Consider the following 13,876-nt stretch of genomic DNA (forward strand, 5'->3'; position numbering starts at 1 on the left):
TGTCAAATTGAGAATACTCTGACAAACTGAAAATCAAGTCCAATGATAATATGGTCAAATACTTCTAAAGAAACAACAGTCAGCTAGTTACTCCTATTTGCTAATTAAACCATCTGATGTTAAATACAAAACCTTTATTTTTTTTATGAGAAACTTATTTGCCTATCTAATGTCACCTGTTGACTTTACTGGCTAGGGTAGTTCACTTCCTATCCCTAAATAGTTGTGTGGGGTTCCTCATGTTGTTGTTATGCCTGCTGCATTCTGGAGATGTGTGTATAATCTGTAACTCTGTAAAGCCCTTCAAAGCTTGAGAGGCACTGCATAAATCAATATATAATATCCACATGAAGGGATAGACCAATCATAAACACACAGTTCAAGCAGAAGCCGTGGCACTTGATACTACCATCTTAATAGCTTAAACAGATCTGATATATCAGAGTTTCCAAAATACAATTTTTCTTGCTAAGTGTATGTGGCTTTATTTTATGTTTAACCCATTTACCAACATACTGACATTACTTTTATATGCTATTGCAATAATTATTGTATAACCAAATTGATATGCTACTACTACACTTCAGTTAGCTAAATAGACGGTGGTATTTGATATTTAGAAAAAATACATTTGATTTCAGGGGCAATTTTGATAATTGGAGTTGATATTTTGAAAGCTTATACAAAGACATCAAGATGGAGTACATTTGAAATGAAATTTCCCAGATTACCATTGTCACTTAACCTTATAAACACTATCAAAGTGATAAGCATGGCAGCAAACACTGAAGTTGGCATGGAGATTGTCAGTGTTTTACTCTTGTAATAGTGCTTTTCATCCTAGGGTCTCAGAGTGCTTTACAAAGGTTGGTAAGTAATAGTATCCCTATTTTACCAATAGGGTCAGGAGTGCCAAAGTAACTTTAGTTTCATATTTCTATTTAATAGATTTAGTGTTTGTAAAAGGTGCTGCAGAATGAAAAGTTTAATCCACCCAGTGTGTACAGCTCAGCTAACAGTGCACACTTCTGTGCCTTCCTCGCTGATGTTTCAACTCTGACCTGGACCAATTTTTAAGGGTTGAGAGGGGACGTCCATCCGCATATCCCGCTCATCCCCTGAGTTTCTCCCAATGTGAATTAATTTGAAGCAGCAAACTAGAAGCAAACAGTTCTTTGATGATAATTGTTTGGGCCATCCAATCACCTCTCTTCATGCAAAACAAAAACATATAACTATGGATTTCTTTTTAAAGAACTTAAAACAATTAGCCAGTTTACACTGAAGTAAAATGAGAGGAAAATGTTCTAAATCTGGCCATTTTTACTGACCGTCAAAGTTTAACTTTCTTTATAATGATAGGTGGCACAACAAAAATGGATGTTTTTCAGCTCTGATCTCTCTGGTTTTTGAGTCAAAGTTAATGTCCACCAGATGGCAGTCTAGTACTTACTTGCTAGTAACAACTCACTGCAATTGCTTTCATCCATGTGTGGGCAATTTATGTACCATTCCCTTCCCAGTAGCATTGAGGAATTATCTGTATGTATCTCCAGTACATTGACAGACTATTACAGAACCCATAACAATTATCCCAAATGGTACACCGAACAATGTATAGCTCAGGATCTTTGGGCTAGCACACAGCTATTTCTACATTTAGGCAGCTGCATTCAACAACGCCACCTGCAGATGGAACCCAGAGCTGAACGTGAAATGGGCAGGGTAGTCTCAATGGAGTGCCATCAGTTGTGGAATTCGCAGACATCAGGCTGAAGTTAAATCTTGCAAACTTAGGAACTAATGCATGGTTGAACTCATGTAGCAAATAGCTCAGCTATACAACGTCCCCAGCACTGTGCCCCTGGAATAAATAACCTAGATTCCTCTTATAAACAAACGGCTCAGTGTATGAGGGAGGGGAGAATGGCTTGCTAGCCTAGAAATGTTGACATATTTAAAGAATGTAATGGTAGCTAGAATGTATGGTAATGGAATCTTGAAAAACACAATCGGCTTTTGATCAGAGATTCAGGTGTCAAAGTCCTTTACAAATATTAACTAATAACACCTTCAGGAGGTAGGGAAGTAAATATTACCATCTCCATTTTATGAGAAGGGAAATTGAGACCAGTTATGTGACTTGTTCAAGGCCACAAAGAACCACCAGCCGAGGAGGATGAGGATTTGGGAGTTCCTGATTCCCAGTCCTATGTTCTGGCATTAAGCCATACTTCCCCCTAATTTACTGCTTGTTAATTTACCAGTCAAGATATGGGAAGAACTCTTCTCCTCTCGCAGAATCAGTTGAAGCCTAAGCCCATTGTGCACATTCTTAAATTTTAGGCCAGAGTAGTTTTGAAATGTAGGTGAGCAATGTTCTGTACCAACCAAGTGGTTTATACTGTAGGGTTCTGACCTATTGTGACATGTAAACGTTCGATTTTAGAATGTAGAACTTGGAGCAAATCACCTATTCTGTTCTCGTTGACAACTAATATAGCTTATAATAGCAACATTCATGTTTGGAATACCTTTTAGTGGGTTGTTGGTTTTATTAATCAAGAGTAGGCTGCATTTAAAGCTGTGGGTTTGATGCATCTCAAATGATCGAGGTAAGAAATACAAGATATTTTACTGCAAAAAGTTCTAATCTACTGTTGGTTCCCATTTTGAAGCTGTGTTTTGTCATTACTTACTGAAAAATAAAATCTCTGGTGTTTATTAACTAGATGTTTGTAGTAAACTTGTGTTCTGATCAAAATTGGATCAAAACCACATCCAGAGTACAAAAAATATATATATATAGGAAAACTAACAGTTGGTTTCAGCTAAGTGAGCAAATTACCCAGGTTGGAAAAGGGTTATGTCATGGTTAAAACACAAGACACAATTAGAGCTGATAAACATGATGTTTAGAGGCCCAATGCAGATTTCCTTGTCTGAATGGCTTGAATAATTCAGTATTGGACTTGTGCATATGAGCTCACTAGTGGATTTTTCTGCATATTTATCACAATCTGACCCTAAATATCTTGTGCAATTAGGTATAAAGGGTGGGTTTATAAAGGCGCTTAAAGGTGCCAGGCACCCAACTCTTGGTAAATTTCAATGGGATTTAGGTACCTAATTCCCTTGGGCCTCTTTAAAAATCCTAGCCTAAAGGTATATGGTGAGCCCACATAAAGATATGGCAGCTAGAAAGTAGCAAAATGCCTTGTGTGTTGGACATTTAACATTCTTTTAAAGTGGAAAAATAGACGTGAGTGCTGTAATAGACTTGCAGTAGTATGCCATCTAGTCCATTCATCCTCCATAGTAGGAGTGTCTCCTCCAGCCCAGACTTCGGTACTTTGTCCAATTGAGTTTTAAATGACCCAAGCAATGTGACTCATTAGGGTATTAATCATGGAATCTTACTCAAATTCCAGCAGGAGCCGGCCTGCGTAGTTTAAACACCACACTAGTATTTATTTATTGTCCTAAGCTGGTGTGCAGTGTTGCTATACACTTTTACACTCCTATTGGATTCCACACCAGAAGTGGCTGCATTTCTGCAGTGGTTGAAGCAATTCCTGCATGCAAGTTTTTTGATTTTCTGCGTAATATGTTTGTACTACTACTTTCCTCCTAGGGTCTCAACACTGCAAATATTTATGAATCAAGACTCACATCACTGTTCTGAAGTAGCAGAGGGTTGCTGTCCCTACTTTACAGATGAGGTGAAATTGTAGCACACTATGAATGAATGTCTATCATTCAAAGTCACACAACGAGTCTGTGACAGAGCAGAGACTTGAACTCAGGGCTCTTGTCTCCCAGGTCTGAGCTTAGTGCACTACTAGACAATGCTTCCTTTAAAGGCACTATGTAAATCAGCAAATGTAAATCATAATTTGGAGTAGAAGCAGAGATTTAATTGGATCTGAGCAGACTCCTGCAAAACAGCAGCCAGGATGTTTTAAATATTGGCATCAACTTGAATAACAAGTTGTTCGTTATTGTTTCCTTTGAACTACATTCACGTCTGTTCCTGTTCTATGTTCCTATTTTGCCTCCCATTTTAATCACTGACATAAAGCTTTCCACCATCCCCATTCCACTCAGGCTTCCTGTTTTCTGGACCTTTCTGATTCTTGGGTATATGTGACTTGGGAACTGTAATGTCCTGGGTTTGGTTCTGAAAACTTGCCTGAAAAGCTAGACTTGGAATAAAATAGAATAACTGAAGGCAAAGGGTACAGATTTCCCATCTTATATAGTAAAAATGGCAGAACAGAAATTAAAATGAATGTAAAAATTCATCAGGAGTCAATTTGCATGCCAATGTCTGGATTAGCTAACCCCCTAACAAGCCATAGAAATATGAACTTTCATAAAAAATCAGACTGACACTTCGTTAGTTCCAGCTGAAAGTTTACTTTGTAATTAAGAAAAATTGCTTCCTTTTCCTAATTAACCCAAATGTAATTTGATCTTTCACACTGAGGCACCTGCAACTATATTTGGGATAAAAGTAACCACTACCACTCTGGAAAGTTTAAAATATCTTTAGTTTCAGGATGGTAGTCTGGTCTAGACAGGAGACCCGACTTAAGCTCTGCCACTAACTCACTCAATGGCTTAATTTGTGGCACAGATATACTTTGCAATAGCCACCTTTATAAATTCACTAATTAATTAATGGGAAAGTGCAAGGTGATGGTGGCCTTATAATGCATTTTGGTCTTTTGAAACCCAGTCTTTGCCCTGGACTCCACTGTCATCAACGTGGTAAGGTCGGCATGTTCACGTTGAAGAGGTGTGCTCACCTCCTTGCTTCTTAATGACCTAAAGTCTTTATCATCTCCTTCTCCTCTTCAATTATTCTTTGCCTCCTTGCCCCTTCTGTATCTGTAATTCAGCCTCCAGGACCCATACAGTTCTCAGCATCTCTGCTGGGTCTGCCAACAAGAGTACCTAACTTTGGGAACTGATTCTCTGAGGTGCATATCTGTGCAACAGGAACTACAGCAGCCAACTTTCTTCCTATACCACCAAAAAGCTGTCAGAAGGTAATAACTTTGAAAAGCAGGCCTAAAAATAAATAAATGATATTCAGTGCATCAGATAGTTTAGCATCCAATTGTGCACCCAATATTTCAAATGCCAGTACTATGATTACACATAAGTATTTGTGCATGCAATTAGCTAATTAAACACACGTGCATGCAACATCTATATGATTTCTGCATACAGGTATAGCAACTGTCTATGCAAATTAGGGATACAGCTGTGCATTTGTTTTGCATCTACAGTTGCATACCTCAACTATGAAAATCAAACCCTATCTTTCAGTTGATTTAAATTTTGCACACGGAGTTAGATCGGGCATCAAATACATAGTGCTGGCCAAACAAATACTCATATATTCAATTAAGAGAACCTGCTGTAGCCTCATGTATACAGAACAGGGGTTGCCAAAATCATCTATAGAGGTAATCTGTATGTTTATGACAAGCATTGCAGTTTGACAGCCTCTGAGACCTGGTACCACAAATGACACGTATTCAGAGAACTGTTTTTATATCTCATATACATTTAAATTCTCTTTGCTGTTTCAGCTGCATATGATATTCCCGTTCACTTTGTCCTTCAGCTGAGACATTGCACTAGATTCTGTTCTCACTAATACTCACGTCAGCCAAGCTGATTTATCTAAGATACTTGTAGCAAGCAAAACAGTAACTTGTAGAGGCCAAATCCAGAGTAGATCCAGTGCGTCAGGATTTGGCCCACTGTCCATAAATTTGAATACATTAATTTTAAAAAGTCAAAACAAGTCAAGTACGTAGCCATTAGAGATGGATTTTATTATCTTTCACCTTGCGACCCTTTGTTCTCTCCCATGCTTTACCCCATCCCTCGTTTTGATGTGGCCAACTTCAACTGTAAACCTATGCACACCCGGGGCATGCTTGAAACAACAAGAAAACAGTCTGAAATTCCTGTGTGGGGTTAAACAACTGCCACATTCCAACAGAGGTGGCTTCGTTTCCGTACTGGGGGAAGCATCCATTTGCAAAGCTAATCCATGTCGTAATTCACCAGGATCAATTAATACCTTCATCAGTAAGCTATTATACAAATTTAACCACTACTAACACCTTTTACTATTACTCCAGTGGAACATATTCCTTTTGGTCACCTCGTCTGCAGCATAGGCCTATGATGGAAGATAGATTTTGTTTTATCATCTGTTTTCCCATAGATCACATCAAATGAAATACCCGCAAGGGAAATAGCTACATGGGTGATATGAGTGCCAAAAGAAGTGATGCCAAGTTATATGAAAAGTTCAAAGTGATAGCACCGGAAATGCTGGCCCAAATCATCCAGGTGCTTGCATTATGCCATAAACTGGACATCCATGTGCCACAAGGGGTCAAGAACCTCTTCGAGTTCACATGGGAGGAGCTAACAATAACGACAGAGAGGAAAGTCATCATTGGAGAGTACTGTCCTGTTGTCCATTTAGTCCGCACCATGGAATCATCTTTCTCTAGCACTCCCTGCAAGAGCCATACAGGGAGGAAATCTATCCCCAAAAGCACAGTGTCAGAGCCCAGCTATCTGTCTCCTTCAGCAGAAAATCAGCAAATACTCCTCAAGTTTCAGCGAAGGTCAGTCCACCTGCTGAGCGAACTCCTCAAGCTGAAGATGAAGGTGATGATTGATTCTGTCACTGGTAAGGACACCTCAGTTACCTTTAGTTTTCTTTCGCTACAGCGATAGAACACAGCCATCACCACAATGGAACCTGCCCCTTGTCTGGGAAACTGTGCTAGAACCTCTATGGTAACCCCGTGCCCCCATTAACCGTGTTAAAATATGATTGTAGCAAGTGTGCCGGTGACCCTAGCATGGAGAAACCCTTAGATATTCATTCAACCCAGTTATCTCTACATCTGTTCAAAGCCTTTGAGCAGATACGACAATTCAGGTAACTTTCTACATAGTTGTCAGTCATAGAATGTAAGGCCAGAAGGGATCCACAGATCATCTAATCTGACCTCCTGCACATCAGACCACTCCCCACACCTAGTTACTCTTGCACTGAGCCCAGTCACCTGGATTAGACTGAAGTTTTACAGCCCTCTGGAGCAGGGCTGCCTGGACGGGGGGCAAGTGGGGCAATTTGCCCCGGGCCCTGCCGGGGCCCCGCAAGTCCTGGCCCAATGGTGGTCCGGGTCTTCAGTGGCATTTTGGCGGTGGGGGGCCCTTCAGTGCTGCTGAAGACGCGGAGCGACTGAAAGTCCCCTGCCACCGAAATGCCGCCAAAGACCCGGACCGATGCCAGGTGAGTACAAGTGCCGCAGCTCCCCCGCTTTGCCCCAGGCCCCCTGAATCCTCTGGGCGGCCCTGCTCTGGAGAGTAAACTATTGTGTGCCTCAGGCAGAGAATGGAAGGGAGCTAGGTGCATCAATGGCAGAGAACCGATGTGTTGAGTGTGCCCAAATGAGCCTAGTAAGCAAACACTCCCCCCGTCCCCTCATGTTAGAAGAAGGTGAAACCCCCCTCTCCCAGATCCCTGCCAATCTGACCTGGGGAAAACTTCATTCCCACTCTCTAAAATGGTGATCCCAAGCATGTGAGCAAGACCCACCAGCTAAGCATCTGAGAGAGAGAATTCTCTGTACAGCCTCATATGTCAAAGTTTTTGAATCACATCATTATCAGCTCTAGAGGAGAAAGCATATTAACACTTCTATGCACTTATTATCTTAGGGAGAAACTCTGATTTATTGATAGAAGACAGCATTCACAGGAAGAGACCTCTAATTTTTTTCAACCTGATTTTTTTCCCCCTCAGGATGTAGTTCCGATGAGGTTGCCAGAAAGTTTTTGGAGGCAGGTCAGCTGCTATGTCCCAAGAACCAGGAGGAGGCTGCTGAATTAATGGCACAAGCACCCAGAAAAAGAGGTGGGGATAGAAAATGGTATCCAGGTTTTTGAAGACTCTGATACAATTGTATCCTTCTTATGGGAAATAAAATAAATAAGCCTAATAGTTTGCCTGTATAAGTGTGCCTTTTCTTACAAGGATCTCAAAAGGGCTTTACACATGCTAATGAATTCTCACAACATTCCATGCAGGTATCCATTTTACAGAGACGGGGAACTGACGCACTGAGAAATTACCTGACAGAAAATTAATGGCAGAGCTAGGAAAAGAACCCAGGATTCCTCAGTCATAGTGCCCTCCTCTGTCCACAATAAATAGATTTCCCACCTCTTTAGTACTATTCACGGTACTATATTCATTATTATTAAGGGCTCCAACCAAGTGTGGGACCCTACTGTGCTAAGCTGTGAACAAAGAAGAGCTCCCAGGCTACATAGACAAGACAGACAAAGGGTGTGGAGAAGACGGTATAACCATAACCCCATTTTACAGATGAGGCAAAGAGAGATTAAGTGACTTGCCCAAGGTCATGCAAAAGGCTATGAAAAGTGGGGAATTGAGCCCAGATCGCCTGAGTCCAGTGCTTTAACCCCAGGAATATCTTTCCTTTCTTCCTCCAGCCCCGGGTTTATGAATCAGGCTGACAAGAATTGTGACACAACTGAGGCATCTGTCTTTATTTCCATAGCTAGTTTCATTTGAAAGTTCTTGGTTGGTCGGTTTTAACTTCTAAACCCTGGTTTCTGCTTCATCCCAGTGTCACACGGCAGCTGCAAGCCCATCCCTATTTCCTCCACCATCCAACTAATACGCCAAGTCTCTGTGTCCTGCCTCACCTTCTCACTCGCATCAAAGGAAAGCAAACTACCAAAGGCCCCAGGTAAGCGCCATGTCCTCACCATGAGTAGCAAGTGCTTCAGCCAAAAGAAAGGCCCATATAGGAGTTTGTGGCAGCCAGGGTGGGGATCCCTCATCTGCATTATTAATATCAGCTTCACTCCTGACTACAGTCTACACAGGCAAATATACCAGCAAACAATGGGAGATGCTCTACAGCCTGGGTGAAGTTTTGCCCTGAACTATCCATTTTAGGTACATATATGGCTCCCATTACTATACTAAGTGCCTTACAATCTTTTTTAACATATTTATTTACCCACCCAGTGCCCTTGTGAGATAGGTCAGTGCTATTCTCTCCATTTTACGGATGGAGAAGTGAGGCACAGAAAGGTTAAGTGACTTGTCCAAGCTCATACAGGAGATCTGTAGCAGAGCAAGGAACTGATCCCACATCTCCAATTTCCCGGCTAGCAACCTAACTCCTGGATCACCTTGACTCCCCCCATCTAAACAAGCAGTCTTCAGGATCTTTTTATTCAAATGAATGTAGCATTGTGTTCCATTCTGGTATTCTACTTTTTTCCCTTCAAGGCTTCTTCCCAGAACCCCTTCTGGTGTTCCCATGTGTGTATTGCATATACTGACTTCTGCTTTATTCCATTACAGTTACAACTGCTCATAAATTTTCTGATGAAAAAGGAGAGAACATTTTCATGAAAAATATTCCCATGTGTCAGATGGCTTTAATTACAGTAGCGTGTAGATGTGATGGAGCAGGGGCTGAAAAGGGTACTATGGGGGGGGGGATTAATATAGCTTTCAGATAGGTACAACTTGTCTATGGTGAAAAGGGGGTTAATGTAATCTCAGCTCCCCCATCCCTTTGCGCAGATTCTCAGGGCAAGGGCAATAAGAGGGACGGTTTTAGTCTTTGTCTCAACATTTACTTTTGCAGGTTCCCCTAAATTCAAACCGATGCAGGAAGCGATAAATGTTGACCATCAGCATGACCCGTGCCCTGAAGCCAGGCAGAAGCTCAGAGAAATGTGCCGACATATGTAAGCATCTCCAATGACCAAGGCTAAAGCCTAAGGCATGGGTGGAAAAAGGACTAAGTGGTGGGATAGGAACATAAAAAAGTCCATGCCAGATCAGATCTATGGTCAGTCTTGTTCAATATCATGTCTCCAGCGGTGGCCAGCAATAGATTTTTGATAGGCAGACAACCCCATAAGGGACAATTATGGAATAATCCACCCACAGGAGAAGTTTCTTCCTAATCCATCTCAGTTAGTGGCTGGTTTACATTGAAGCATGAGGGCTCATATCTCTAAAACTGTTTTTGGCTGATAGGTTTCTCTTGTCTGATTAACTTCAGGTTTCAAGGAAATAGGCATTTTAAAGAGTTGTGTTTGTTTATCTGTCATAACACTCTGTATAGGCCGTGGGCTATAGGCCCTCCCTCCCAGGTAGCTGGCTTGAATTGAAAGACTAGAACGCCAGCAAGGTTCTCTGGAAGATAACTTCTCACAATATTATGTATTCCATCTCTGGAATAGAACATAATGTATATAATGTTGTGAGAAGTTATCTTCCAGAGAACCTTTATATATATATATATATATATATATATATATATATATATATATATATATATATATATATATATAAAATTAATACAACAGTGTCAGAGGAGGGGAAGCAAAAGGTTAGTTTTCTGAAATTGAAACTGCAGGGGGAATTTATGATGACACACTCTGTAATTACCCAAATTGGAATTGATTGAGGATACTACGGTTAAGGCTTCTATTTGTGAGAAATGTTCCCTTTGATCTTTCCTGACCACAAGAAGATAGTTGTTTTTAGAAATGTAAAGCGGGGGAAATGATCAGTATTAGAAAATGGAAAGGGATGAATTCAGTAGGGGAATAGAATATTACTTTCAAGATGTATAGAGTATTACATCACTGGAGGCCAAAAAGAAAATTAAAACTATAGCCAATAGAGTGCTGTAAAAAGAAGGAATGGGTGGTTCAGAGAATTGCTAGTGAGGAATGAACTTTTCATGTCTATATTGCCAGGCTGATTGTTGTTACAATCAGATGGCTAGTTGGTGACCAGTCTCTCATCTGGTTCCCATTGGCTAGATATCCACATGACAAAAAATTGGCACTGAAGGATGCCCTGTGTGTGGTAATCCCAATAGAGAGGCCAAGAACTGACTGAAAGAGCCCTTGTAATTCAACGTCCCTCTCACATCTAGAGATGTTCCCCCCCAGGGTCAGGGATGAAGCACGTTAGCAAGCGGAGAGGCTTGGCAGTAGCTTGCACTGTATCTCATTGTGTGTTATTTATTTTGTGGATGAATTTCTTTTCATCCAGTAGCTTTCAGAAGCAGTAAACTCACTACTTTAAAACAGAGAGAGAGAGAGAAAAAAAATTAGTAAGATTCTTCAAAAAGAAAAGTGGGCAGAGCCCTTTCTTCACAAAGGAGTCAAAAAAAAAAAAAGCCTGACTTGTACAATAATAATTTCAAAATAAATGCAGAGGGCCAGACCCTCAGCTGGTATAAATCAATGAAATCAATAGAGCCACACCTGTTCATGCCAGCTGAGGGCCTTGCCCCCTGCCTTCATGAATTTGGACTGTTTCAGAGACAGACAATTCCTTTATTCCTGTTCACTTTAGAGAGGAAGAGAAGGCTGCAATGAAAGCAAAGGGCCATACCAAGCCCCTAATAGTGCGAAACTATGCCACTGTGCTCGGGTCACCATCCATCTCCTCTAGGAAAGGTGGGCAGATGGTCCCACTGCCAACAGAACGCAAGCCTAAACCACCAAAGCTCTATTTTGCCTTTCCTGATGGGACAGAATTTATTTTGTATCCTTCTACTGAAACCAAGGGAGAAGGGTGGGTTATAACAGCATTTACAGGGAGATGCTTCTTCTGTGCCGTTCCACAGCCACAAACTGGTCACTTAGTATCTGGACCTAGATTAACATAGGCTCTTTTGACACTAATCTCACTGAGCCACATAGTAGCAGCACAAGTACCATTGCCTTTCCTTGGTGAAGTATCCAAACGTACGGTACACAGTACAAAGAACGAGTTGCTGAGGGAGCCAGGCTTTCGGATTAGTTCTCTATGGATGTCCAAAGAGGAACAAAATATTGTAGATAGTTACTGAATGCTCATACTAAGGAGAAATCAACCCATGGTATATCCTAGAGGAAAATAGTATTCATACATGATTTAGATATTTTTTGGTGAGGGACTGGGAGGGGAGGATTGATAGTGGCAAGATCTTGAAATGGAAGGAGAACAGTGCTTTTTCATGGGTCTAAGAGAAAATTCAGAATGGAAAGTGATCCGATTTAGTCAGGCATACACACACATACACACACACACACTTCTGACTATTACACACCCTTGTATTACATAACAACTCAGGATAACACATTTGAGACAGAATGTGGCTCAGTGAATTCCTGCAGGCTACTTTGATCTGATTTCCTGTAAGCACCCAATGGCAGATTAACCTTTCCTAGTCCCTCAATTGAAACTAAATTGTGCCACCCTTCCAACACAGCCTACTGCATTTGTCTTGATCCAAGAGATCGGAGAGCCAGCCAATGGATTGTAATAAAAGGTGTGCTCAAGCCACGTTGAAACAAAAGGTGGAAGCATGGTCTATAAAAGCATTGTATAGCATTTGCTTTGGTTCTCTCCTGACTGCTGGATGAAGTCCCATGTTTGAACCTAATCTCCCTCTGATTGAAGTCAGTGGGAACTGGAGAAGGTAATTTGCTTTTTCCATGTGAACATAAGAACGGCTATACTGGGTCAGACCAATGATCCATCTAGCCCAGTATCCTGTCTTCCGACAGTGGCCAGTGCCACAGAGGGAATGAACAGAACAGGTAATCACCAAGTGATCCATCCCCTGTCACCCATCTGGTCCTTACATGAACCATTGCTAACAGCTAGGGATGGGTGAACGCCAGAAGACTCAACCATTTGGTTTACCAGGCACTAAGAAGCTCAGATACTCAGCCAAACCTCACCTAAGACATCCAAATATCATTGGCCTGCCAAACTGTGATGTGAATCTCATGAGAGCAGGCGATTCCTAGGGGTTTTTCCTGGGCTGGAAAGACCATAAGAAAAGCCCCTTTTATGACATTGACAACGGTCACACTTAAAATCTTTCAAATGAACAGTAACATTTTACTGGCCACAGCAAGATTTCTATTATAACTGGTAGAATCTCTCAAACTGGTAGAAAGTGCAACCACTGCTGGCGCTCAGATGTCGGGATGATTGGGGTAGTGTAAACATTTAGGTTAGATAGATGGAATAGATTACATTAGATTTTGTCCCTTTTGCTTCTGGTCCTAATTACGATCAGGCAGCTCAAAGACATTTAAGGTATTATCATTCATATGGTAGTAGCACCTGGGAGCCCCAGGCATGGAGCAGGACCCCTCTGTGCTTGGTTCTGTACAAATTCAGAACAAAAAGATGGTCCCTGCCTGAAAGTGCTAACAATGCACTTTAGTATGTTTAGAAATGTAACCAGGCTGTTTTGAATCCCCAGATAATTCCCGTTCAGGTTCAAAGAACACACCAAGTTTTGGATCCATTTTTTGTGCTACCCGAGCAAGTTTTCCCAATGCTAATTGTAGGCCAGTGATTTTTCACTGAAAACACTTTTGCAGAGCATAGCTGGAAACATTGGCATTCAGCTGCCATTCATAATTAATAACCCCGTCCATCCCCCAAAAGACCCTGAAATTGTTGAGGATAGTGGGGAGAAATGCAGCTCCTTGCTCAGCATAATTTAATTTTCATAAATTAAACTTTCAGTTCCAGGCCTTCTGGGAGTTCACAGACTGTTAAGAGGGAAGGAGGGACAAGAGTACTGTCTGAACTACCACTGAATCCCTCACTCCATCTCGAAGGCAATTTCTTCCCACTACCTTTCAGCTCCTTTGTAGTTCAATCTGTGGTTGTTTCACAAGAGCTCATGTTCAGTTTGACCTTTTGACTGAACTGGGAATTAAGAATTTAAAGCTCGTCAAAAAATTCATA

General features: G+C 41.3%; 1 protein-coding gene across 14 annotated transcripts in view; it reads left to right on the plus strand.

Annotated features, from left to right (window-relative positions):
* Nucleotides 1–1,206: 1,206 nt before the first annotated feature.
* C7H3orf20 (chromosome 7 C3orf20 homolog) overlaps nt 1,207–13,876 on the plus strand; it is a 57,225-nt gene continuing 44,555 nt past the window's right edge. For 8 of the 14 annotated variants that reach the window (XR_005601174.1, XR_005601175.1, XM_039546768.1 and 5 more), the window contains exons 1-6: nt 1,207–2,615; nt 6,251–6,727; nt 7,853–7,963; nt 8,703–8,825; nt 9,741–9,843; nt 11,474–11,665. Coding sequence is in view for 12 of the 14 variants with exons in the window: in XM_039546768.1 (XP_039402702.1) it covers nt 6,289–6,727; nt 7,853–7,963; nt 8,703–8,825; nt 9,741–9,843; nt 11,474–11,665 (968 nt within the window). In the remaining 2 variants the exon portion in view is untranslated. Of the gene's footprint in view, nt 2,616–3,634; nt 3,723–4,904; nt 5,055–6,250; nt 6,728–7,852; nt 7,964–8,702; nt 8,826–9,740; nt 9,844–11,473; nt 11,666–13,876 lie in introns of all 14 variants that reach the window. The other 6 variants (XM_039546772.1, XM_039546773.1, XM_039546770.1 and 3 more) reach the window with 6 other exon arrangements.

The sequence above is a fragment of the Mauremys reevesii genome, linkage group 7 (assembly GCF_016161935.1).
Source record: "Mauremys reevesii isolate NIE-2019 linkage group 7, ASM1616193v1, whole genome shotgun sequence".
Classification (NCBI taxonomy): Eukaryota; Metazoa; Chordata; order Testudines; family Geoemydidae; genus Mauremys; species Mauremys reevesii.